This window comes from Vipera berus (genome assembly GCF_964194415.1).
Source record: "Vipera berus genome assembly, chromosome: 1".
Classification (NCBI taxonomy): Eukaryota; Metazoa; Chordata; class Lepidosauria; order Squamata; family Viperidae; genus Vipera; species Vipera berus.
In genome coordinates, this window is record NC_138202.1 from 235,579,768 (window position 1) to 235,606,522 (window position 26,755).

A 26,755-nucleotide genomic window follows, 5' to 3' on the forward strand; every position below is an offset into this window, starting at 1 on the left:
CTAGTCACAGCTCCTATATGGTCTTCCAGGGTGAGCCGTGAATCTAGGAGGACTCCCAAGTTGCGAGCCCTATCTACGGGGGGTAATAATTCGCCCCCCATAGCGAGAGGTGGAATGTCCGAATAAACCCGGGATGAAGGTATGCAAAGCCACTCGGTCTTGTCGGGGTTGAGTTGAAGTCTGTTCCTCCCCATCCAGACCCGAACCGCCTCCAGGCAGCGGGACATCACGGTGAGGGCATCACTGGGGTGGTTTGGGGTCAAAAAGAAAAGCTGGGTATCATCAGCATACTGATGATACCCAACTCCAAAACCACGAATGATCTCACCCAGCGGTTTCATATAGATGTTGAACAGGAGAGGCGAGAGGACCGACCCCTGAGGAACTCCACAAATGAGAGACCTCGCGGTCGACCTCTGCCCTCCTGCCAACACCGACTGCGAGCGTCCCTGGAGATAGGAGGAGAACCACTGCAAAACCGTGCCTCCCACTCCCAATCCCCCGAGACGCCGCAGCAAGATACCATGGTCGATGGTATCGAAAGCCGCTGAGAGGTCTAATAGGACCAGGACAGAGGAATGCCCCCTGTCCCGAGCCCTCCAGAGATCATTCACCAGCGCGACCAATGCCGTCTCCGTGCTGTACCCGGGCCTGAAACCCGATTGGTACGGGTCTAGATAATCCGCTTCATCCAGGACCAGAGGGAGCTGATGTGCCACCACACTCTCAACAACCTTCGCAAGAAAGCGAAGGTTGGAGACAGGACGAAAGTTGTTTAATATAGCTGGGTCCAAGGCAGGCTTCTTGAGGAGAGGCCTCACCACCGCCTCTTTCAAGACGGCGGGGAAGCTACCCTCACTCAAAGAGGCCGATATAACTGCCTGGAACCAGCTACGTGTCCTCTCCCAGGCTGCATAAACCAGCCAGGAAGGGCACGGGTCCAATAAACATGTGGTGGTGCTCAGCCTCCCCATGATCCTGTCCACTTCCTGTGGATTGCCATATTTTTAGTTAACACTTTGTCATTTTTTTTTCCAGAAGAATGAAGCTATAGGCTTGAATGTTGCTAAGATCCCCAGTTCTTTACCTGGCAGATGGGGAAACCAATATTAAGTGGTTTATGCCTGTCCATTAGTGATTAATTAAAACTGAGTCTATAGAACTCCAAGTATATGCAAACACCTGATTTTCATGTCAACTTCCTTTCGTCTACTACCCATTGACTACTCCAGTCACACAAACCACGAGGCTAATTCTTACTTCTGACAGGAACAGTAGACAAATCCTGAAATGTCCTTCCTCAACATTATCTGCTAAATGAAAAAGTGCTTCTGGAACACATAGCTTTGGAATATTCAGTCCTTTCTGTGCAGTCACATTGCTAAGATATTTTTTTCAGATTTTTCATTCCCCACACTCACACTTTAAATCTCTCTGTTATTTATTTTAAATATATAACTATCCTTGAATTCATGTACCTGCATCTTAATTTTTGTATTGGATTGAGCATGAACATTCCAAATAACAGCCTTGGATTCATCTGGCTTTTAGACCTGCTCTCATGACTTTTATCTAGTCCTTTCATGCTCCATTTTGTTGCATTCGTTTCCAAGTCCAGAGACTATTTTCATTTTCTTGAATCAAATTGTTGCCCTATTTACTCATGTACATTTGTACTGCCATGTATTTTTATATGGAGTCCAAATCATTAAGATTTACATTGGCCACAGCTCAGCCTCGGAGTAATTAAACATTACTCACTTAATTAAGGTATTTTTCAGGTGTTACAACCTTTGAGTCTGGGCCCAAAGGCCATGACTGTTTTCTCAATTGTCTCACTATTATTTATGTTAACTACTGTTCTAGGAGCACTAAATATCTAAGGAGAGATTTTGTTTTTAGACTTCCTAATCCACCATCTGTAAAAATGGATTATGAGATGATAGCTACCAAGAAAAGTTAAATTCTGATAATCATGAAATTCACTGAGGAATCTTGGGCGAGTGAAACTTTACCATATTAATCTACTTTGCACAAATTGTAAAAACAGTGAGAACTCATTGTAAGAGGATAAAACATAGATATTTTTTCTCATCTGTATCATGAACAGAACATAGTAATTCAAATCTAGTTTCTTTAAGATTCATATGCCTATATAAATGACCACTTTATCAACAGGCAATCAAAGTCTGTGAGTTTCATCTTACACAGAAATGAAATGAAATAAACGTGTGTGTGTGTTTTCCTGTAATGGAAATAATTCCTTTTTCTCTTGTAAATTCATACACTTTTTGACAAATTCTGCTATTTCCAGTGAGATAGATAGATAGATAGATAGATAGATAGATAGATAGATAGATAGATAGATAGATAGATGATAGATATGGTATAAAGATGAGATGCATTATTTTCTTTGAATGAAATTAACTGTAAAGCTGCAGAGCTATTTAATTTTCTCCTTCTCTTCTTTAGAATTTATTTTAGAATGGTCACATACATCATGTAAACCTGAATAGAACTCTAAAAAATGGCCCATTTGTTTATATATTCTAACTTATTTCATGTTTCATGTTCCTTATTTAAGGTCAGAGATAAAAAGAAATAGGATAGATAATAAAGTCAATGTAGTTGAGGCAAATTTGTCCTGGAAAACCTTTTGTCATGCAATTATATCTGCTTCCTTCATTACAGCCTTTAAATATATAAAGTTATAAATTATGTGTCAACTCTACAATGAACCTGGCTGAAGCCATCTTGCTCATTCTAGGTTGCCACAAGAAAGGGAGTGGGTGCAGAGTATTTTTGCTAGTCTAAACAATTCTGGCTCCCATGGGAACCAAGGTCATTCTATCAGCTATCTTGGAGGGCTGAGCATTTTGTTAGAAAGCCCGCCAAATCATTCTATTGGGGAATGTAGCCATTTGCATTGCTCTGGGGTGGGAAGTTTGATTTTGTAATACTGTAACTCTTTGGAGGGAATTTCAGACTTGGTTTCACTTTTGATTGTGCTGATACTTTGTAACCAATAAATATGTTCTTTGAGGAAACCTCTGGCCTCAGAGTTCTGATTTTGTTGGTCTTAGCTTCAGAACCATGACATTATGTCTCATGCTTTGAAAGCAAATTAAAAAACAAATGTATGTCAGATAAACAAATCTGATTTTATGATCATTTTTAATAAAACCAAAATCAGATTACAATTTCTTAAACAACTCATTTGCCTTAGAAATATCTAGCACCATCTGCAAAAAAGGAGAGATCATTTAGAGCTTATGTTTTGCTCTATATCTGTTTTAAATGTGCTAATCATTTTTAAAAGAAAGAGTGAACAAACAAAAAGAAAACAATAAGAAAAATATTAATTTTCTACAGTAACATAATAAGTGTACAAAGGAATTACCCAGATTGTAAAGTTAGTGCTCAGTATATCTCTGATTAGAAATTACCCATGTTGTTGTTGTTGTTAGTTGCGAAGTCGTGTCCGACCCATCGCGACCCTATGGACAATGTTCCTCCAGGCCTTCCTGTCCTCTACCATCTTCTGGAGTCCATTTAAGCTCACGCCTACTGCTTCAGTGACTCCATCCAGCCACCTCATTCTCTGTCGTCCCCTTCTTCTATTGCCCTCGATCTTTCCCAGCATTAGGCTCTTCTCCAGTGAGTCCTTCCTTCTCATTAGATGGCCAAAGTATTTGAGTTTTAGCTTCAGGATCTGGCCTTCTAAAGAGCAGTCAGGGTTGATCTCCTCTAGGACTGACCGGTTTGATCGCCTTGCAGTCCAAGGGACTCGCAGGAGTCTTCTCCAGCACCATAGTTCAAAGGCTTCAATTCTTTGGCGCTCAGCCTTTCTTATGGTCCAGCTTTCACTGCCATACATTGCAACTGGGAAGACCATAGCCATATAAAACATTAAATTACATTTACATGCATTATATTATTTTAACAATATAAGAATTTAAATCTCTGAGCTAAGTGCCAAAATTTTCACTATTTTTTGTTTAAAAAAGAAAAAAGATGAAATTACTGAAACCTTAAATATAGATTCTAATTTCCCCTTTGTCATATAACTAATGTACAATATACAGATACATTTAAAATGTTTTACTTGTCTCAGATTTCAATCTTTAAGTCAATTCTTTTTCTTTTTACATACCGTGCTCTAGATAATTATATTTGCCTTGCTGCATCATATATAAATGTATGGAAACCAGTCTTACTAATCATCCATTTTCCTAGGCAACAAATAAATATAATTCTTCTTATTCCATTGTCTTATAGAGCATAAATATTTTAAATAGAATTTGTATTCTTTGAATTGTGCCTTTAATTTCGAGAAAGGAAAATTTTAGTGAAGTCCACTATATAATAGAAGTAGTTTTTCCAAGTTTACTACTCTTTTAATAGATAATTAACTATAAGGTTCAAGACAATATATTTTTCTTTTTAATTAGGGTTTACCAGGAGAAAATGGAATACCTGGAAAACCAGGGATTAAAGGAGAAAAGGTAATTTTTAAACCAATATCAAATAATTGCATGTATTTTCAATGTTTCTGCTTCAGTTTCTATATAGCAGTGATGGTGAACCTTTTAGAGCAGACATGTCAAACTCATGATGTCACGTGATGTTTCACAACATATCGGAGCTTTTTCCCAATTGCTGGCAATGGGGTGGGTGCAGTTTCCTGGTGATGTGTCTGGCTCACAGGCCGGCAGTTTAACACCCCTGTTTTAGAGACCGAGTGCCCAAACTGCAACCCAAAACCTACTTATTTATCACCAGGTGCTGGGTGGGCATTTCCCATTGGGTGGGTGTGGCTACGATGGTCACAGCAGATTGGGTGGGCATGGCCAGGGTGGGCGTGGCCACCTCGATGTTGCTCGTGGGAAGGGATGCCTGTGGAAGTTGATTTTCTTTTAAATATTAAATCTATGTCTTGTCTAGCATCAACCGTCACTTTGTCTTAGCTTTCTCCATTTTGGGAGTGGACTTTCCAGCAAAGCAAAGCATGGTCATCTCCCCTCCCCCTTTGCCAAAAAGCATCCGCAAAATGATTGCAACCTTAGGAGTTTCCAGCAGAGATTTGTTTTGTTTTCAGAGAGGTTCTGCATTGGAATGGATTTTTTTTAAAAAAAAATCTTGCTAAATACAAGCAATCCCACTAGTTTTGGTCCAGCAACAAGGATGATATAAAAATTAATTGACTGAGGCTACTTGGGAATGTAGCTAAGAAAGTGGCTACCTACATTGACAAGTAGTTTGACAACACACAGGAAGAATGTAGAGATAAGATAATGCTGTTAATTTAAATATGATACATTAATCTGGCTCTTGTAACTTCCTATCAAATTAGCAATGTTTTTGTTTATATTACATAGGGAGACTCTGGTGGAATCATAGGCCCACCTGGGCCTCCAGGTTCTAAAGGTGACCCAGGGCCTCCAGGATTAAGTCTTCCAGGAAAACCAGTAAGTACCATTAAGTATTCTATTGCAGAAAAGCCTAGGCGGTCAGCAGAAGAAAAATGTCGGCCTCTAGTAGAATTACCAGCATTGCATATATTATTTCATTCAAGGCAAGCAATGTTGTGTAGAGTACAGAAAGGAGAAAGAAATAATATGTCAAAGAATTCAAAAGCATGACATAAGGAAAAGGAAACCTAGCGAAAACTAGTTTTCACCAACACTACTTATTAGGGATGCGGTGGCTCGGTGGGTTAGGACGCTGAGCTTGTCGATCAGAAGGTCGGCAGTTTGGCAGGTCGAATCCCGAGTGCCACGTAACAGAGTGAGCGCCTGTTACTCATCCCAGCTTCTGCCAACCTAGCAGTTCGAAAGCACGTAAAAATGCAAGTAGAAAAATAGGGACCACTACGGTGGGAAAGTAACAGCGTTCCGTGTGCCTTTGGTGTCTAGTCATGCCGGCCACATGACCACAGAGACGTCCTAGGACAAGCACTGGTTCTTCAGCTTTGAAACAGAGATGAGCACCAGCCCCTAGAGTTGGAAACAACTAGCACGCATGTGCGGGGGAACCTTTTCCTTTTTACTTATTATATCTCTCCCTACCTTTCTATTCTTGCAAACCATCCTTGCTTCCACCATGTCCACCCAACATTCCACACATTGCCTTTTGTTCTCCCAAAGCATCTTTGGGACAACCATGACCGGGATGATGGAGAATATCCATAGACATTCTTTTACCTAGCCCTGAGTATTTTCAAAGAAATGCTTATGTAACTCAGAGCCATCAGGTTATAAGTAATGAGCCTTTTGAAAAAGATGTCTCTAAAGCAAACAGCTGCAGATAACTCCATTTTGTAAGCTGTTCAGTTCTACACATTTCTAGTCTTCCCCCTGCACACACACCATGCTTCCCTTTGTTACTTCTCATAAATAATTAGCTCATCAATTATTGTGAAACTAAAACAGTAGTGAATAATTATCATTACAAGATACCTTATTTGTTTTTGTGCAATAAGACACCTGTGTCTTAAATTAGATTTTTTTCCCTGTCAATTTAAGAATTATTATTATTTTCTAATTATACAAAAACATCTTTTTTTCCACGTTTTTAAATTGCCCGTCTTCCTCAGGGAGGAACTCTGAGCTGTGTACAATAAATGCTAAAATATAAAAACAGCATGTAATACTTAATTTTAGGATTTAAAAGGAAGCAAGGATGATTAAGATCTGTTACAATTTAGTTAAAAAGGTGATGGGAGGGATCTCGGGGCACCAACCAGCCCGACAGCTTCGTGGTCCTCTAAGCTTCCCAAAGGAGGCCTCAGAGCCGTGTTTTAACTCCTTTCCAGAAGCCCATAGGAGTGGGGACCTGTCTCACTTCTGGTGGGAGGGTGTTCCATAGAGCAAGGGCAGAGATGCCTCTCTTCCTAGACCCCACCAGTTGAAGTTATTTAATTGACAGCATGTGCAACATACCTTCTCTGCCAAGGGGGATGGGTTGATGTACTGGGAAAAAAGATGGTTCCCGTAGGTAGCCTATGTCATGTAGGGCTTTATAGGTCACAACCAACACCTTAAATTGGACTCAAAGTCAAACTGGCACCCAATACAATTCATTAAGCAAAGGTTTTACATGCACCTATCTTGGGGCACTAAGAATTGTTTGTGTGGCCTCATTCTGCACTCACACCCTGGACGGTATCTCTTTACTCTCCTACGATCGGGTAGGAGATATAGGAGTATAGCCAGCCGCACCAATAGGATGAAAAACAGCTTTTATCCATGGGCTGTTAGGCTTTTGAACAGGAAATAATTTTTATAAACTTTATGCATAATTGACTTGCGAGGCTGGTGTGTTATGCAATTAGTTCACATGGTGTAATAAGATGGAGGGTTTGTTGTCACTGTGAGTTGTGGTGAGGGGAGCATGAAGGGAGGCTCAATCAATCTCAATGTATACATGGTTGTACTTTGACAATAAAGGTTCATTCATTATACATAGCTTTATCTCCATCTTTCTCCCCCCCATATTAGGGATTAGCTGGCGTTCCTGGAACAATAGGTCCACGAGGGCCTAAGGTAGGCAAAGCCTATTCTAATCCTGTATTTCAACTGTTTGGTGTCATACTTTTATGCAAAGATCTTTTTGTAAAAACAAAGACTTGTTCCTTTATCAGGGAGAAAGAGGGCTCCCTGGAGTACAGGGTCCTCCAGGAGAGATGGGGCCAGCAGGGAATGGAACCCCCGGACTACCTGTAAGTACAAAATTTGTTTTGAGCTCCTTTCACCCCATTATTAACATGGATGTCATTCTGTAATGGCTTCATTGATGCAACACAGATGGCAATTCTACCTCTAATATATGATTTCATGTGTGTATTTTCTTTTCCTCTGTAAAGAAATGATAAAATGGCTCTGGGCTGATCCCACTACTACATTTACTAGCGTGTCTGAATAGAATGGCTAAATAAAATTGTTCCTGTTTGGGTTTTGTGAGCGTCAAGGGAATGGAGGGAAAGGAATTATATATTGCTGCCTAGCAAGGCAATTGTTCCTGTCTCTTCCCAGAGTGCAATTAAGCCAGAAGCACAGTTCTGCACATTGTGTCTATCTGCTCAGGGATAAAGATGCCTTTGGGTCGTATTATTCTCCCAAGCATATCATTTGAAGCAGAGTAGTTTTGGAAAATTTCTTCTTTGTTATTTTATACAGTTATGAATGTCATGTTTTGTATATTTTACATTTGTATTTAGGTCTTAAATCGGATATTAAACATCTCTTTTCAGCCAGGGTTCTTAAATTCCAGAATCCCCTAAAAGAAAAGATGAACTTATGTAACCTTCCCTCGTCAATGTAAATAAGTAATAGCTGAGTAAATAATAATTTAAAAATACTGCTAGCAGAGGGTTTTGACAGATGGCTGGAGCTATAGGTATTTTGATAGCCCTCCTGCTTTGCCTGTGGAATCATTCATCTTCTAAGTTGCTAATAACCCCACAGAGGGCCTTGACCAATATCTTGAGAAGCTTTACTTAACAGTAAAATGACAATTGAAAGGGATGGATGGATGGATGGATGGATGGATGGATGGATGGATGAATGTTAAAAAAAATACTCCTCCCCCACGTACAAGGAGCCATGTCTAAAATGAGTGCCTCATTTTAGAAGATTTGCAGAATCTCTAATCAGAGCTAGAAAAACTCCATACTAAGATCCCCGAGGGCAACTATCAATCTGGACAGATGCTACTAATTTAGACTTAACAATGATCAGACCGGTGAAAGAAGCTTCCTATCCTGATTTCCAATATCATGTTCTGCTGTAATCAACAGATCTGGCTAAGAAGAATCTTAGCCTCAAGTGATACTTTTGTGCTCATGAATAACAAGATATGAGGTCCAGCTCTATCTCTTTGTAATCCTGGGTGGATTTTTTTACTTGCACAAATTTTCAATAGCAAATAACCCCCTTTTTTATAATGATGAGAAGGAGGAGGAGGAGGAGGAGGAGGAGGAGGAAGAGTATTGTATTCACTCATTTCTCTGTTTTTCAGGGTCTTAAAGGGCCTCCTGGGACACCAGGATACCAAGTAAGATATTTCATAGGAAATCTTGGTCAATACTTTTATTGTGCTTATTGTGTAAGTTTTCCTTGATACCTGATGCTCCAAATGTTCCTTCCACAGGGACCAAGAGGGCCTCCTGGATTACCTGGGCCTCCTGGAACTCCTGGCCTTAATGTAAGTACTAATACGTAAATACATGTCAGTAGTATCTTCTTGAACAAGGTTCAAGCAATACAACAACAACAACAAGGTCTTCCCTGTTTTTATGTACATTTAGGGTATTCCAGGCCGAGATGGAAAGCCAGGAATCCCAGGCCCTCCAGGTGACCCAGTATGTACATTAACTAACTCAACTCTCTTACACTGAAGGCAAATGTATCTAAAATCACTAAAATTTGCATACAGATAGTCCTCGACGTACAACAGTTCATTTGGTGACCATTCAAAGTTACAATGGCATGAAAAACAGTGACTTAGGACCATTTTTCACATTTACAACCATTGCAGCATCCCCATGGTCACGTGATCAAAATTCAGACACTTGGCAACTGCCTCCTTTTTTATGATCGTTGCAATGTCCCGGGGTCATGTGATCCCCTTTTGTGACCTTCTGACAAGCAAAGTCAATGGGGAAGCCAGATTCACTTAATAACTGTGTTACTAACTTAATAACTACAGTGATTCACTTAACAATTGTGGCAAAAAAAAGATCATAAAGCAGGGCAAAATTAACTTAATAACTCTCCAGCTGAGCAGCAGAAATTTTGGGCTCAGTTGTGGTTGTAAGTTGAGGACTACCTGTATATATATTCTTAAAGTCAGTTATTTACATTTGAAGAATTGAAATTATCTTTCAATCAATTCCTTAAATGATTCCTACATCGCTAGAAAAGATATAAACTGAGGTAAGCCCCATAACTCCTCTTTTAAAGGGCTCCTGAGTATATTATATGAGCAACTTCGAGACTTCGTGCTATGCAGAATATTAAATTCCTTGCCTCAAACGCTCCCAAAGAGCTGGGAGGGGTCTTAAATAATTAAGGCTTCGGGGTGTCAAACTGCCGGCCCACAGGCCAGAGCGTCACGGAGAAACCGCGCCCATCCCATTGCCGGCAAAGGGAAAAAGTTCCGATATGTCGTGCGACGTCACGTGACGTCGCGAGTTTGACATGTCTGGGTTAGAAAGAGAAATTGGGAAAGCTGAAGAATTTCAGACGAAATTTCTTCCTCACCCTCTGCAACCCTCTTCCAATTTTCTTAAGGAAGTTCTGTAATGTGAAGTCTCCCTTTGCAGGCATTTCTTCCAAGGTTTCTTCTATTAAAAAAAAACAATTCTCATAAACTGTCAACAATTAAACTGAACCTCCTGCCAAGATAGTCCAATTGCAGGGTTCTCCCCTTCCACCGAGAAGGGAAGAGAAGTAGCAATGCTGAGCTTCACAAAGCTGGAAGCTTAAGGGGAAATTGTAACCGTGCGGTGTTGCCCATGGGCAGGGGTAGGCAACCTTGGCTCTTTTAGGACTCGTACACTTCAACTCCCAGAGTTGGCTCAGGAATTCTGGGAGTTGAAGTCCATGAGTCCTAAAAGAGCCAAGATTGCCTACCCCTGCCCATGGGGATAGTTTTAGTAAGAAGTTCACTTATTAGAGTAAAAGAGGCAAACCTTTAGATACAAAAATTGAAAAGGAGAATATAAGGAAAAACAAAAATGACCAACAATCCCTCAAACAAATTTATTTATTTATTTATTTATTTATTATTGGGACTTATATGCCGCCCTATCTCCCGAAGGACTCAGGGCGGCTAACAACAATAAAATACAATAATACAAAAGTTAAAAAGAAATTAGATTAATAGCCCCAGTAGAATAAATTAAAATTAAAATTAAGTTAAAAATTAAAAACATAATTAAAATCCCTGTCAGTCTAGGCCGGCCTGATGGAAAAGAAGTGTTTTGAGGCCGCGGCGAAAGGACCGGAGATCCGGGGCCATCCAAAGCTCAAGGGGGAGTTGGTTCCATAGGGCTGGCGCTCCCACAGAGCTTTGAACCACACAGCCCAGAGAGGGCCCATAAGTAACAAATTTCACAGCAAGTAAATATAGGCAACCCTACTGAATTATGTATCCCATCATTCATAAAGGCTTCAGTCATCCAGGTCATGCATTCAAATTGCAAAGACTAGAGCTGTTGGCAACCCAGCCTTTGTTTCTCTTTTTTCTTTCTTCCTTTTTCCCCTAAGCACTTTTTTTTTGGTTTTATAAGAATTTAGCGGATGACTGAAAGTCAGCCTCCGTGGGGACACTGTGGCTTCCACCAGTCCATCTCCAATGTCATAGTTCTTGCTAATTATGAAGAGCACTAGCTAGCAAATGAATTACTTTCCTAGATACTTCCCCTGAGTTATTCAGCTTGGCCCATAAAATCAACAACAGCGTTCTGAAAAGCAGCATTAAAAGAAAGGAATAAATTTAAATAATAAAATCTCACAACAATTGGTAAAATACCAGGTTAAACTCAGATTGCTTTCTGCAGTTATTGATCATCTCTCCCATTGTCAAAAGTAGGGACAAACTGCGTACGTTATTAACTTCAAAAAACAGTGCTACATTTTAATACCAAGTAAACCGCCCTTGGAAGTATCGTTCCCTGCTTATCTGAACAAACAAATGCAGCAAAGAAAAAATAATAATGTGTTTAGGGATCATGTAAGCACCAGTCTAAAAGTGTCTTTAATTACAGGTTGCTCTTCCTCTCCTTGGTGATATAAGTACTTTATTAAAGGTAATTGCCTTTTTGTAGCCTCTCTATCCCTTTTTTTTTAAAAAAAAACACATTTTCATAGGCTTGGGGGCTTGGATCCTTTTAGTCTTATCAGTCTTTGGCATGTACCAGTCTCCTAGCCTTATCCCCATAGATGACACTATGGTTAGAGGCAATGGAAGATCTACACCAATGGCCTTCATTATTTATAATTCACCAATTTAACAATGTTTGTTAACCATAAATGGTAAGTCAACCCAGAGTTTATTATTTAGGGTAAAGAGTTTTGTGCGCCTGTGGTTTTTAGTGCCCTTTCTGTCTGGAGGATGATTTTGTTTCCTTCCCCCCCCCTTCTATTCAGTCATGGCCAATTCTCAGTGACCATCTGGACGAGACTTTGCAGTTTTCTTGGCAAGGTTTTCCAGAAGTGTTTTGGAATTGCCTCCTTCCTGGGGCTAAGAGAAAGTGACTGGTCCAATGTCCCCCCCAGCTGCCTTTGTGCCTCACATTCTCTCAGTTTCTAGCCTGAGGACTTAACCACTACACCAAACTGAAACATTTTATTTCTTTTACACGAATGTAAAATGACTATTTTTTTTTGCATGCGTAACCTCCATGCTTTTTCACAGTCTTGTTATCTAAAGTTTTGTTTTAGCAACTTTTTACAGAAGCCCCCTGAGTAATGAAGGCCTGTTTATAAATAGTTCTTAAATTTAAGGTCTAATGCTATTTTTCTATTTATCACTTCATAAACAAAAATCCAACATAAGGCAATGCTGCCTTAAGCTCTGCTTCACAATCACCATGGCTTTTGGTCAGAATGTTTTTCAGAGGAGAAAATGAAACATTGCAGACTTATCATAGGCAAGACCTTGAAGTCAGGAAGGTATATCTAGTTTGATGTCCTTTGTGAATACATTATCCAACGCTACTTTTTTTAAAAAAAAAATCCCTCTACCGTTATCTTTGTGCCATTAGGGAGATCCTGGTCCAAGAGGTCCCCCAGGGATCCCAGGAAGAGAAGGGTCAAAGGTGAGTTCCTCATGTGAGCTTTTTTAAAATGAAATTTGCTCATTTGTAGATTTTACATGCACGGCTGTTGCTTTTTAAAGTTATAAATACATTGTTATCACTACCAGACATAATCAACATTTTGGCAGATTAAAAGACCATATGCATCCCACATTCCTGAACAGTCCTTCCCAGAATAAATGACCAGCCCTAGTTGGTCAGCTCTTCTGGAAATGGCACAGAAGCTTTTATGAGGGCAATTCGGAAATAAAACTCTGTTTGGTTATCAATGACAGACACTAGCAGACACAGAACTTTTACTATACACATGAGAAAACTACAACATTATATTACTTTTCAACATAATCACCATTCAAATTGAGGCACTTGTCATAACGTCTTACAAGGTTTGAAATTCCTTAGTAGTAGTTGCTGGGTGCGGGGTGATCAAAGCTTCAAAAGTCCTTGGCTGCATCTAGCGGTGTCCAAGCCAGCATTATCGTGAACCAACACCACACCAAAAGGCAGCATTGCCCGATGCTTGTTATGGATGGCTCATCTGTGTTTTCATAACATTTCCAAGTAGATGTCTGAATTGATGGTCAAACCACACTCCATGAACTTCACTAGCAGTAATCCTTTGGCATCCTCACATTTGGCGGGATTTTCTATGGCACCACTTCCAGTGTGGTGTTGGTTCACGATAATGCTTGCCTGCACACCGCTAGACACACCCAAGAACTTTTGAAGCAGCTCCGTTGGGATGCTTTTGATCACCACCACCCCATAGCCCAGATTTGGCGCCGAGCAACTACCACTAAGGAATTTCAAACCATGTAAGACGTTATGATAAGTGCTTCAGTTTGAATGGCGATTATGTCAAAAAGTAATGTAATGTTGTATTTTTCTACTGTGTATAATAAAAGTTCTGTATCTGCGAGTGTCTGTCATTGTAACCAAAAGGAGATTTATTTCAGAATTGCCCTCATAATTAAGGAGGTGTTTGCATGGGAGACTTACTGAGCAGAATTTATGAAGGAAACATTATAAAAGAAGGAATCTGGGCAAGGCAATGGACTTTGCTACAACACAGATTTTACACTTCGATCTGAATTCAAAATAACAATATCTGAGCTGCACAAGAGCCCTCTGAGTTGCAATAGTGGTAGTCCTACTAGCTTACTGTTGGATTCAATTTCATACAATTAGACCCCTCAGACTGGTCCCTTGATTTATCATGGACAAATGGCATGGTTAAGCCTTTCCTATTCTTTTTTTAAAAATTTACTTCCTACTTAATGTTGCACTTTACAGATGCAGGAACAGTGAAGTACCAAGGAGAATTCCTGTACAAAATTATCTTGAACATTTTTCACGAGCTGATTCATATATACAGAGTGATCTCTCTTACTCTGTCATTCAGCATCAATACTGAAATTCAGTGAAAATTAAACAGTTTTTCTGAATTTAGCAGGACTCAACTTCAAGTGTATATTGGATTACAAAGTTAACCATGTAAATGTTTATGTGCATTTAAGCCAACATTGATGCTGCAGTTGTTAGAGCTAAGGAACAAAAAGTATGTTACAATCTCTGCTGTGCTATTTTGGCATCCATTATTTGAAACTGTTTCCTTTGAGTAACGTGTTTTATAAACCAGACAATGTCTATTTTCTTCGTCCCAAGGGGAGCAAAGGGGAACGTGGATTTCCTGGTCTTCTGGGAGAGAAAGGTGACGAGGTATGAAGATCTACTCCTGCTGTAACAAGAATAGTTTTCTTATTAGTGTTACCCTTGTCATCCTCCTAGTTTTCATTCTAGGCATTCAGGCATTTGATTTAACAAGCCTTGCCACTGTCACTGCCACATCTATTAGCCCTCTCACTATAGCCCTGGAAAGCAAGACATTTTTGACAGAGAGAAAGCATTTCTCCACCATCCACTCCTCACAAAGTGAAATTTACTTCATGCTTCCACTCCCACCCACCCGCCGGCCTCCGCAAAAAAATAATTTTCCTTATCCACATTACAGAAGGCAAAAAGTCTCCTTTGCCTAAAAAAACATGACTGCAGTTTCATGGACTTCCACATGACCAAGGAACTTTGGGATAAAGGGATTTTTAATGGGAGGGCGTTATGTTGCGACAGATCACATGATGTTGCGAGTTTGACACCCCTGCATTAGATTGTTTTTCTCTGCATTTCATTCTCTCCCTTTCTTTCTTTTTCTCCTTCTTTTTTTTCTTACTTCTCTCTGTTGGCTACCTCTCTTCTCTCTATAAGAGGGAAAACATACCATAGATAGTAGATGCCGCAACATTGTGTAACTGGCCATGTCTCCACTTAGTAGCTGAATACAAGGTTTAATTTTTAAAGTTAAAAATACCCCACAGGCCAAAAAAGGGAAATCTTATCTAGCATTTACAGTATTGTCAAAATAAGAAAACAGATTTCATCGGCAATCTTTTGTTAGAATATCAGAGTAAAATAAATTCAATCCCCCCAAAATTTCAATTTGTTGAAATGAAATCAGGTGATTTAATATAATGCATGAAACAATATTAAATAGCATATAATTTATGTGGGAGAGGTAAAAAAGATGGCGCCCCCCCCCTTAGTTTTGTTTTAAATTAAGATTTGGTTTAATTTGGTTGGAATCATGTGGTTTTCTGAATTTTATTAAGAGCTATCTAAGTTGATTCTTTTTGTAAAGAAGTAAACATTGGTAATAAGGAATAATGCAAACTAGTATCATACTGTCATGTATTCCTTGACAAACAGCTTATCGGAATAATGTGCTTTGAGAAGACACTATATGTATTGACTTTTTAAAAAATGGACAGAGATTTAAATACTACTTCATCTGTATACAACAATATATACTTTATGGTCCCATGTCCATTAGCAAAGACTAAAAACAAAAACAAAAAACAATATAGCATTGCTTAATATAGCACCCACCCTACAGGTTGTGACCAACTTTACGGAGCAGCATTGTCTGGAAATATTTTCGTAGTTATGTGGCCAGCATGACATCGTGCCACAGCACAGAGGGTACGACAAAATACAGCACGCTATGATCTTCCTGCATGTTATATGTGGTATCTATTCATCTACTTGCACTTACAAGCTTTTGAACTGCTAGCTTGGCAGGAATTGGGACAAGTGATGGAAGCTCACTCTGTCTTGCAGCACTTGGGTCTCGAACTGCCAAGATATAGACCTTTAAAGATCTAAGACTCAGTGTTTTAACCACTCGGCCAACCTAGCAGAAGCCTGAATTGGGAGCCTGTGCAGTAAAATAAATTTATCACAGGCAAACAATAATGTTTATTTGTTTGGGTGGTTCACAATATCCTTACAGGTTCCTTCGCAATGCAGTAAAAGAAGCAGCGATAGCAAAAAAAAAAAAAATCCAGACACCTGACATCAAGCAATCCTGAACAATACTCTTAAGAACCCAGGAGCAAGAGGCAAATCCAAATAAAAGGGCTGGTTTATAATTGGCAATTAGATTTTTAAGAGGCTCCAGAGTGAGTGCAAATCTTTTCATTAGATCGGTAGGGTGCCACACGAACTCATGTGGTTACTAAGCAAGAGTCACACTGCTGTGCAGCTGATAAGCTTCTCAGGCAATCTAGCACTCTTGAGTGGTTCTCACATTCTATCGCCCTGCAAGTGGCTAAATTAATCCTTTTTCCAGGACAGCGGATTATACCTGAACGAAATAGAGTTTCAAGACCAGCAGAGCAGCGTTGTACTTTAAGTCAATCTGAAAATGTTTCTGGTTTCACTGATCTTTGAATAAACCTCACAGAAGAATTTTTGAGAGAATATACATGTACTAGAAATGGGTTCTTTTCCCAAGCAGAAAGGGAGAATTAAAGTATGGTATCGAGAAACATGTTCTAACTCCAGATTTTTTTTATGTTTCTTCAATATTCTCTAACTTTTATTTTATATTCAGTTTTATTGTAAACTTGAATTAGCACCTGCTTTTTTCCTATGTGTTTAGGAACCTTCTTACCACTTATCATAATGTTTGACTTATCCAAACTAATTGTATAGAAAATATTTACTACTATACAAGTGTGCATTTTCTATAAATTTAGGTAAAGATTGTTGGCAATGATTTAAACAAATATCACATACACACAAGCATAGTTCACATATTCCCATTCTCATATTTTGATTTGTTTCAGGGCCTTCAAGGAATTCCAGGCCTGCCTGGTGTGGCAGGACCACTAGGACCTCCTGTAAGTATTTGAGTTTATATTTGCCTTTGAAATGTTGCAGCCTAATTACTTGACAGCTTCAACTCAATGTTCTTGTTAATATGATTTGAAAACATGATTTTCTCAATTGAGTGCAAATAATGGTACTTGATAGGTTACAGCAAAAAGAAATATCTTAGTTGATTCCCTGCTAAGCAGGGTCAGATCTGGTTTGTACTCCACTGGAGATCAGTAGGAAGTCCTAGGAATGTAGAGTGACTGTAGAAGTTTTAATAACGTCCGAAAAGAAGGTAAGGGCAAAGGATTTCCATTAGATTTCCATCTAATAATGTCTAAACATGTTTACAGTATTGGAATTTAGAGAAATAATACAATACCTTGGAAGAAAATAATGTTTGAAGGCTTTGCAGTACCTGCAATAAAATGGTGGTCGTATCCTTAATTCTCTTTTAGTAGAATTGTCATTCTTATGCTGCGATGACTTGCATGCAGTGCATTATCTGCAAAAGGTACACTCCATATTCAGAACTGAAGAAGCTTCAGCGAGAAGCAAAACATCTTCAAGGGAAAAACAAAGTCCAATTGCCTTTTGAAAAAGCACTTTGAGGACAACCATGACCTGGATGACTGCAAATCTCCACAGACTCCATATTATTCTCTACCCACTACAGCTGGTTGTACACATAAAACTAGTTGAGTACCCCTGTTCACTTAGGGGTATTTAATCTGAGAAGAGTTAATTGGTTAAGGAAGGAGTATAAAAGTCTACTTATGAAGCCTCAAGTTATGTTAGATACCTGTCTTAATTTAACAGAGTGGGATGAATATCATTTAGTCACTGTAGTAACAGAAACTTTCTAGGTAAAGAATGCAATTGTAAACCTAACTTTCATCCAGCGAATTTTTAAAATAAGTTCTATATGGCAAAATCATTTCAGTTAAATACAGCAGTTGCATCAGTAGTGTATACAGTGGTGACATATCCCTTAGTTATGACTGAATACAGTTACATTGTTTCTTTTTTTAATATAACTTCATTAAGTTTTTTGAAAGTTAAGTAAAAAATAAAAAACTAACAAAAAGCTAATAGTCAAGAAAAGAGAATATAAAAGAATGCAGAGAGAAGTAGCAGATAGAAGTACAAAAAATATATAGAAATAAACAAATTGCTAAGCACATTGGTTTGTGCTTAAATTGTAAGCTGCCCTGAGTCTTCGGAGAAGGGCGGGATATAAATGGGATTAAAAAAAACAAAAAACCCAATAGAATGACTTCTGACTTGTTTTACAGCAGATGTAAATAAAATTTGAGTTCAACTATTGCTCTACAATTACATTGTACCCTCCATTTCTTTATAAACTACAAATATTACTGATTCTCAGATCCAACTTCATTTTTTTTTCTGTTGTGTACCAAAAATACAAAATGGACTTCCGGTTGGTATTAAATTTAGCCAATGTCTTTTTTCTAATCAGAGCCATCAGTTTCACCATCCCAGTCAGCTCCATCACCAACCATTCATCCATTGTAGGTATCATCAAATCCATCCAAGGTTGGCCATATAGAAGTCTTGCTGCTGTTGTCATATAGAAGAACAAAATACATGCAATTTTCCAATTTGCCCATCAGCCCTGCCAAAAATGTCTCTCCTCTGACTTATATATTGAACTTCATATTTTTAAAATTAATCTATCGCTTGGCTTTTTGACAAGCCCGCCCCAAAGATGGTAAAATAGAAAACACCCTTCTTGGTTTTTACATTTCCAAAAGTGGTTAGAAGTCCCACTACACATTGTTGACAATCTCTCTGGTGATAAATACCATCTAGGCACTGTTATATTAAAAAAAACAGTTGTATTATTTTATAAATAGAATCATTGCAAATAATTTGTCAAAGCTGGGGGAAAGAAAGGGAATGGCATCAGAAAAACAACTTTCGGCCATTCTGTTTTAAAAATTATGTCAAAGACATACAGTATCAATAAGATGCAGTACTTTGCCTCGGATATAAGGGTAATGTGTGCTTTGGTTATATGAAGGAGTGAAGCAGGGGCCATCTTTGAAGAAACTTTGGAAACTTCAGGAAGTCCTGAGTAGTAGCAAGGATGTTTGCACATGCTGATTCTTGAATTTTGTTTCATTTATCCTGTAGCACTTGCACTTATTTGCACATTTGTTTAGGAAAAATTACCTGAAGGGCTGCTTTCTGCTGCATCAGACATATCCGATCAGGACACGGGCGGTCTTGTCAATGTTATCTGGGAGGAGTTTGATTCTGTGACCCCTGAGGAAGTGGATAGGATTATGGGGAGGTTGAGCTCCTCCACATGTTTATTGGACCCGTGCCCTTCCTGGCTGGCTTATGCAGCTAGGGAGAGGACACGAGGCTGGTTCCAGGCAGTTATATCTGCTTCTTTGAGTGAGGGTAATTTCCCCGCCGTCTTGAAGGAGGCGGTGGTGAGACCTCTCCTCAAGAAGCCTGCCTTGGACCCAGCTGTGTTAAACAACTTTCATCCAGTCTCCAACCTTCGCTTTCTTGCGAAGGTTGTTGAGAGTGTGGTGGCGCATCAACTTCCTCTGGTTCTGGATGAAGCGGATTATCTCGACCCGTCCCAATCGGGCTTCAGGCCCGGGTACAGCACGGAGACGGCATTGGTCGTGCTGGTGAATGATCTCTGGAGGGCCCGGGACAGAGGACATTCCTCTGTCCTAGTCCTATTAGACCTCTCGGCGGCTTTCGATACCATCGACCATGGTATCCTGCTGCGGTGTCTCAGGGGATTGGGAGTGGGAGGCACAGTTTTTCAGTGGTTCTCCTATCTCCTGGGACGCTCGCAGTCAGTGTTGGCAGGGGGGCAGAGGTCGACCCCAAGGGCTCTCGCTTGTGGAGTTCCTCAGGGATCGGTCCTCTCGCCCCTCCTGTTTAACATCTACATGAAACCGCTGGGTGAGATCATTCGTGGTTTTGGAGTTGGGTATCATCAATATGCTGATGATACCCAACTTTTCATTTCTACCCCAAACCACCCCAGTGATGCCTTCGCTGTGATGTCCCGTTGCCTGGAGGCGGTTCGGGTCTGGATGGGGAGGAACAGACTTCAGCTCAATCCCGACAAGACTGAGTGGCTGTGCATTCCGGCATCCCGGGACATTCAAAATGTTCCATCTCTTTCTATGGGGGGTGAGTTCTTACCCCCCGTGGATAGGGCTCGCAACTTGGGAGTCCTCCTAAACTCACGGCTTAATCTAGAAGATCATATAGTAGCCGTGACTAGGGGGGCTTTCGCCCAGGTTCGCCTGGTGCGTCAGTTGCGGCCCTATCTGGACCGGGATGCCCTGTGCACGGTCACTCATGCGCTCGTGACCTCTCGTCTGGACTACTGCAATGCTCTCTACATGGGGCTTCCCTTGAATACCACTCGGAGGCTCCCACTGGTACAGAATGCGGCCGCGAGAGTTGTCTTGGGAGTTTCCCAGTACTCCCATGTTACACCTTTGCTCCGCGAGCTGCATTGGCTACCAGTTGTCTTACGGGTGAGGTTCAAGGTTTTGGTGATGGTTTTTAAGTCCTTACATGGCATGGGTCCGGAATACCTCGGGGACCACCTGCTGCCGGCATCGACTCCCCTCCGCCCTGTGCGTTCCCACAGAGAGGGCCTCCTCAGGGTGCCTCCGGTCAGAGAATGTCGGTTGGCGGCCCCCAGGGGGAGGGCCTTCTCTGTGGGCACCCCGGCTTTATGGAACCAACTGCCGGTGGAGCTCCGGATGGCACCGGATCTCCGCTCCTTCCGGCGCGGGTTAAAGACCCATTTATTCGAACAAGCTGGCCTGGCCTGATGGGGGAATGTCTGGGTTTTTATGGGTTTTTATATTTGACTGTTTTAATTGGGCAATTTATTTAATCTTTTTTTTAACTTTTGTATCTCTATTTATATGCCCTGTTCACCGCCCTGAGTCCTTCGGGAGAAGGGCGGTATAAAAATCAAATAAATAATAATAATAATAAAATAATAATAATAATATCCTCAGATCAAGTGGAGAGGTTTTTTTTTTCTGAGTTCTACCTATGATGTAGTAGGCAATGCAGTGTAGACTATGATAGGAACTTCTCAGGAATTACACCAATACTGAGCGACAGGTTGCCCTGATGTAAAGATACGATTTGCTTTCCTTCGGGTGAAAGGTTTACCTGAAAAATGAGTTTCCTCTACGATGTTTGTTTTGGTTTATATCTGATAGGTCAGATGAAATGAAATACATGTTTAAATAAATAATTGCAGAAAAATAATTTCTTTCTTTCCAAAAGCACAGCTTTCAAACTCTTAATGTTAAGACAGAAAACTCTTTTGTTTTGTGTTATTTCTTTGTTTTACAGGGCGCAATAGGAAGACCTGGACATCCTGGTTCACCAGGAACAAAAGGCGAGAAGGTCTGCTATTCTTCACACTACACACATACCCCTCTAACAGCATTTTTATTGTTTCTAAATAATAATAATAATAATTAATAATAATAATAATAATAATAATAATAATAATAATAATAATAATAATAATAATAATAATAATAATAATAATAATAATAATAATAATAGAAGTTCATGCTCAGGCAAGAAACACTATCGCATTTCAGACAAATGGCTGTGCAGTCTCTTCTTAAAAACTTCCAGTTTTTTAAATTTCTTCTTAGTTAAATAAGAGTAAGGTGCACTCTTTAACATTATTAAGATTGAATCTTTTATTTTATTGATTTGTGGTTTACATAGTTTGTATAGCAATATAAAGAAAGTAATAGCTAGATTTGTTAGCGCTCTTTCACATAGAAATATTTTAAAATGCTATCTCTTATTTCAGTGGTAATTTCAAAAGTTCTTTGTACTTGACCCTCAATAAATATGAGCCCAAACATTGATTGCTCCTGATAGCACAAATTGTAATACTTCTGATCTCACCTTTTTGCTGAAAGTTTATGACTAAATGTGGTCATTTATCAACATGTAAACCCCAAAACTGACTTCTTAAAGATGTTTAAATAATTTCTTTGAAGTGTACTAAAAGTAGATGAGTTCATAAAAAAACTTGGCTTTGAAGTGTTCTGAAAGCTTCAACATTAACGATCTTCTTATGACTCTCATAAGCCACCTGTGGTTTAATGTTCTTCATTTGAGAAAGAGTGCCTTCTGCCACAACAATTTGCTTGATAGTACAGATTAATTACCATCAAATGCCATTTTTTAAGATAGAGCAAAGCACTTTCTTTTCATTTTTATATTCTGAATGTATCTATGGCAGAGACAATTTGTCATAAGGTTTTTACATTGTAGAGACAATTTGTCACAGTGAACTGGTGGCAGTTATTTAAAAAAATATTTTTATTTTCCAAAAAAAAATATCCATTTTCCCCAATTTTATTAACTTTAATAGTCTATCTGCCAAATTCTGTGTCCCACTGTGAAGTAGTTGCTGATAGTATTTTACAGCACACACATCAAGAATGTTGATTTGGTCTTCTGAACAGATTAAAAAAAACTGCAAGTAAAAGAATAGAATTACATTTTTTAAATTGCATGGTAATTGTCCCCATGGTTAGATTAGAATATTTCTTAGTCATTAAGTTGAAGTGCAGAGAGCTTTGGGAATTACCACTGAGATAAAGAGGTAGCATTTGAAAACATTTTTATGGGAAAGAGCTCTAACAGTTCCAAGTATTATTTACTTTGTAGTACACATTTTAAATGCAAGTATTATCTGTATATATTCTGTAAAATCTTACTGTTCTCTGTGAAACAGTTCTTTTAAGAATTTTTTTCTTTTTTTTTCTTTTTTTCTTTTGGTTTAGGGAAATGAAGGTGCTCCTGGGAAACCTGGACCACCTGTAAGTAATTCAGATTCTCTTACAAGCGCCTGAGGTTCTAAAATATTTCATAGTATGATGTTGGTGGAATAGATTGCCAAAGTTAGGGCAGTATATCAGCAGGAAAGATCTGTATCAGGGAAGAACTGGATCTAATCCAGGGCTAGAATTAGTTTCCTAACAGCTTCAATAGGTCAAATGCTGTCAGTCCCTTTGTTCCTAGAGAAGTGCCTGATCCCTTTCTGTAAGCTGAAAAAACAATATCCTCCTGGAGAAAGATGGTCCATGGAGTCAAAGCAGGGAAGATCTCCCACCTCATTCTACATGGCGACTGTTTTTCTATGCAGCAGCAAAGGGAGAAATATTATTCAGTGACAGTCCTTGAAAATATATGGATTATATTTTCCAATCTGCTATTGCAGACAAAAAGGGCTTTGGGGTGGGGTGGGGGAGATGCTGCAAGATCTTCAAGTAGAAGATCATCTAAGTGCAAGCCAGAGTCATTCTGCCTCCTATCATAGTTTATCCTGCCCTGGAGAAAACGGAGGGACCTTACAGGTTGATCCTATAGATCCAGAACTTCCCCAAGCCTGCTCTTTGGTTTAGAAGAATTTCTGTTTTCATATTGTTGCCTCGGGTAAAGGATATGTAGTGCTGAAGTCTTAGAAGACATCAGGACTTATTCTGAGTTTTAAGGTTTCTCATTACTATATTCTTTTTATTTATTTTTTTTCTTCAGGGTATGTCATATAGTGAAAGTAATGGCATGAGCAGCTTATATAAACTACAGGTATTACATAGCATGAAAAATGCGTGTTTTTTTCTTTGTTGAATGTATGCCTTGTTTTTATTGATTTAAAAATGGCAACTTGGGTACACAATCAGTTTTAAAAATTTACATTTTTTAAAAAAACTCAGTGCAAATCTTTTAATAACTATCCACATCTTTTACATCAGAAACATACTTTTTCTATAGCATGATACAGAAGTCTCTTAATCCGCAAAAGATCAGTTTAAAAAAGTAAGACCAATGGCACTAAGCTAACTATAATTTAAAGGATTTTTTCCCTTTTTCAGGGAAGTTCTACTTATGCTGGTCCCCCAGGGCCCCCTGTAAGTATGGTATTATTATAGTTTGATATTTATTATATATGAATATATATCCAATTTTGCATAATATTCTTCAATACATTAAAATCATGAATTACAAAAGTTGAATTGTAGAAGCTTTAAATGAAAGATGCACATGTAAACTTGTTTCTACGTATTTTAAAATAATTTATTGAGCACAATAACATGTAAAGAATTGTATTTTAAGCTTTCTCTAAAATTATATTTTAAGAATGATTTCTCATATGTAGCTACAACATATAAAATTGTACCTGGAGATGGAGCCTATTCATTGCTAAACATGCTCATTGGAAGGGGTAATTCATAGGTATCTTTTCTGGCATTTCTTTGAAAATAAGATTCCTGTCAGATTCTTTCTCTGAATTTTAGATCAATATGCAAAATGATTACAGAGAATTATATCAGAAGATTGATATAGTTTTAAGAACCTGTTTGTCCAAATTGCTACAGTTGCTGCTAAAAAAAAACAAATATTGGTCCAAAATGAAATGAGAATTAAGAGTGGTTCTCTCAAAAATAAAAACCAAATTTCAAGACTTATACTAAACCAATTAACATCATTCTTTCCGTTTAAAAATGGGTTTAAAATTTGGGGTTTTTTTATTCCAAAGAAAACATTTTATTTTATAAAGATGCAAGGATCTATTTTATTTTATATGATAGTTACATTAAAGTGTTATTGTTAAAAATAATATATACATGTACAGGATTTCTAGCTCAACCCTAACCCCAGTGGATGCATGGCTTTTATTCATAAAGGGAAGTCAACACGAATTCATTTATTATTTGTGGATAAACAATAAATTATCTTTGAGGGAGATGGGTGATTAAGAAACATGATAAACAAACAAACAATCTGCTGTAATGGTCTATTTGTTGTAAAGTAATTCACTGCAAATATTGAGGAATTAAAGCATCATAGTAAATGGAAATTAAAGGCATATCCCAGATTATTTTTCAAATACCATTTTTTCCTAGACTCAGAACATTTGTGGAATGATGGTTCGTAAGAAAAGCAAATAATCACATTTCATGGGGTACTTCATTTAATAATGGAAGATTCTTGATTCTGATTAAAGGCCATAAAATCATTGGGTCAGTCTCGTTGAGTATCAGTCTCATAAATAAATTATGTACTGTATCCTATTTTCTTACAGGGCCCAAAGGGGGAGACTGGAGCAGTGGTATGTAATGGGTAAAATGAGTCCTTATTTATAAAATGTGCCTTGATGTGTTTGGTTATCGGTTTCCATTTTCAATTTCCGTTTATCGTCTTCCCTCCCTCTGGATAGTTAGTCTCAGCAGGGGAAAGAAAGCAAATGGCCTGGAGAACATAATGTCAAGATGGATCTACCCAGGGAGAAGAGATTTGTGGAAGCCATTTTGTCCAGTTTCAAAATTAGAAGCCAACATTGACCATTTGGATTACTTGTGAAACTAAGAGAGAGAGAGAGTCTGGCCTCATAAAAGGGACCACTTTATGCACAAATAGTTGAACTATGGAATTAAATCTTATCAGATGTGATAATGGAAACCAATTTAGTACTAGGCTCTGATCCTTTTAAAAGAAGCTAGAATGACCATTAGTCCTTATTTGTGCAAGAGAATGTAATCACAAGTGTTATCCCCCTGTGTAACCTAAATACTGTATAGCCAGGCATAACAATCTTGATTCTGAAAACACTTTTTAGTTTTAAGTCATTAAAACGCTCAGCAGGGCAAAAATAGTCATTTCCAAGTAAGCAGTGTATTTAGCAACTTATGAAATACATCTGGCTTTATTTACTTAGGGTGTTGAAATCAGAAACAATTGTCTTTTTGTTTCTTTTCAAGGGTGAAGCGGGCCCAATGGGACTACCAGGGTTAGAAGGACTACCGGGAGAAAAGGTAGAGTTTTAATAGCAAACTTACATGTGGAAAATTGATTTCATTTACCTACTGACAATAATCATTCTTTTCCAAACCTCCTTTGCCTATTGAAATCATATAGCAAATGTTTCCACAATGATATAGAATCTCCATTTAAAATAAAAAATAAAATAAAATTTACAACAGCAAGAAAACTGAGTATTTTAAGCAAATTGATATCGGCTTAGGTTTATGATAGCACCAAGCACACTGGATGTGGCAGTTTGTGCTGGGGCAATTTCACAGAATAAGTGAAGGTAAAAGAAAAAGTTGCTATGCAATAACAAAATTGCTGGCTGCTGATTCTTGGACAATAACTGCTGTTTCTTTACGACAACCTGCTTTGTACCAGGCTGGTGACTATGGCCTGTGAATCCAAATGAAATGTACTATAAATTCAGATAGAATTTAGAGTGGGGGAAGAAAAGATTGTACTTGATTTTACATATAGCGTTAAGTCATGGTTTAGTAAACCATGTTTTATTAAAAACATTGACTGGATTTATAAAGCACTAGCCATAAACCTTGGTTTATAAACCACCATAGCTAAAGTCATACAGTATAGCAGACTAAGACAAAGCGTACGATTGTTTATCCATCTATTACAGGATGCAGATTCAACCTGCATAAATCTTGTTTTCCTAATCTTTCCCAATCATCTTTCCACATTGCTACTGAACAACTTGTTAGATTGTTTTCTACCAGCTGTTACAGGGGTCCTCAAACTTGGCCACTTTAAGACTTGTGGACTTCAACTCCCAGAATTCCCCAGCCAGCATGACTGGCTGGGGAATTCTGGGAGTTGAAGTCCACAAGTCTTAAAGAG

The 26,755-nt window shown here is 38.7% G+C and overlaps 1 protein-coding gene across 1 annotated transcript in view; it reads left to right on the forward strand.

The window, feature by feature from the left end:
- COL19A1 (collagen type XIX alpha 1 chain) overlaps nucleotides 1-26,755 on the forward strand; it is a 182,554-nt gene that overhangs the window by 134,894 nt on the left and 20,905 nt on the right. Inside the window, exons 20-36 of the mRNA XM_081335931.1 lie at nucleotides 4,452-4,505; nucleotides 5,379-5,468; nucleotides 7,500-7,544; nucleotides 7,643-7,720; nucleotides 9,019-9,054; nucleotides 9,151-9,204; nucleotides 9,308-9,361; nucleotides 11,771-11,812; nucleotides 12,770-12,823; nucleotides 14,489-14,542; nucleotides 17,005-17,058; nucleotides 21,413-21,466; nucleotides 22,876-22,911; nucleotides 23,630-23,680; nucleotides 23,968-24,003; nucleotides 25,179-25,205; nucleotides 25,855-25,908. Coding sequence (XP_081192057.1) covers nucleotides 4,452-4,505; nucleotides 5,379-5,468; nucleotides 7,500-7,544; nucleotides 7,643-7,720; nucleotides 9,019-9,054; nucleotides 9,151-9,204; nucleotides 9,308-9,361; nucleotides 11,771-11,812; nucleotides 12,770-12,823; nucleotides 14,489-14,542; nucleotides 17,005-17,058; nucleotides 21,413-21,466; nucleotides 22,876-22,911; nucleotides 23,630-23,680; nucleotides 23,968-24,003; nucleotides 25,179-25,205; nucleotides 25,855-25,908 — 873 coding nt within the window. The remainder of the gene's footprint in view (nucleotides 1-4,451; nucleotides 4,506-5,378; nucleotides 5,469-7,499; nucleotides 7,545-7,642; nucleotides 7,721-9,018; nucleotides 9,055-9,150; nucleotides 9,205-9,307; nucleotides 9,362-11,770; nucleotides 11,813-12,769; nucleotides 12,824-14,488; nucleotides 14,543-17,004; nucleotides 17,059-21,412; nucleotides 21,467-22,875; nucleotides 22,912-23,629; nucleotides 23,681-23,967; nucleotides 24,004-25,178; nucleotides 25,206-25,854; nucleotides 25,909-26,755) is intronic.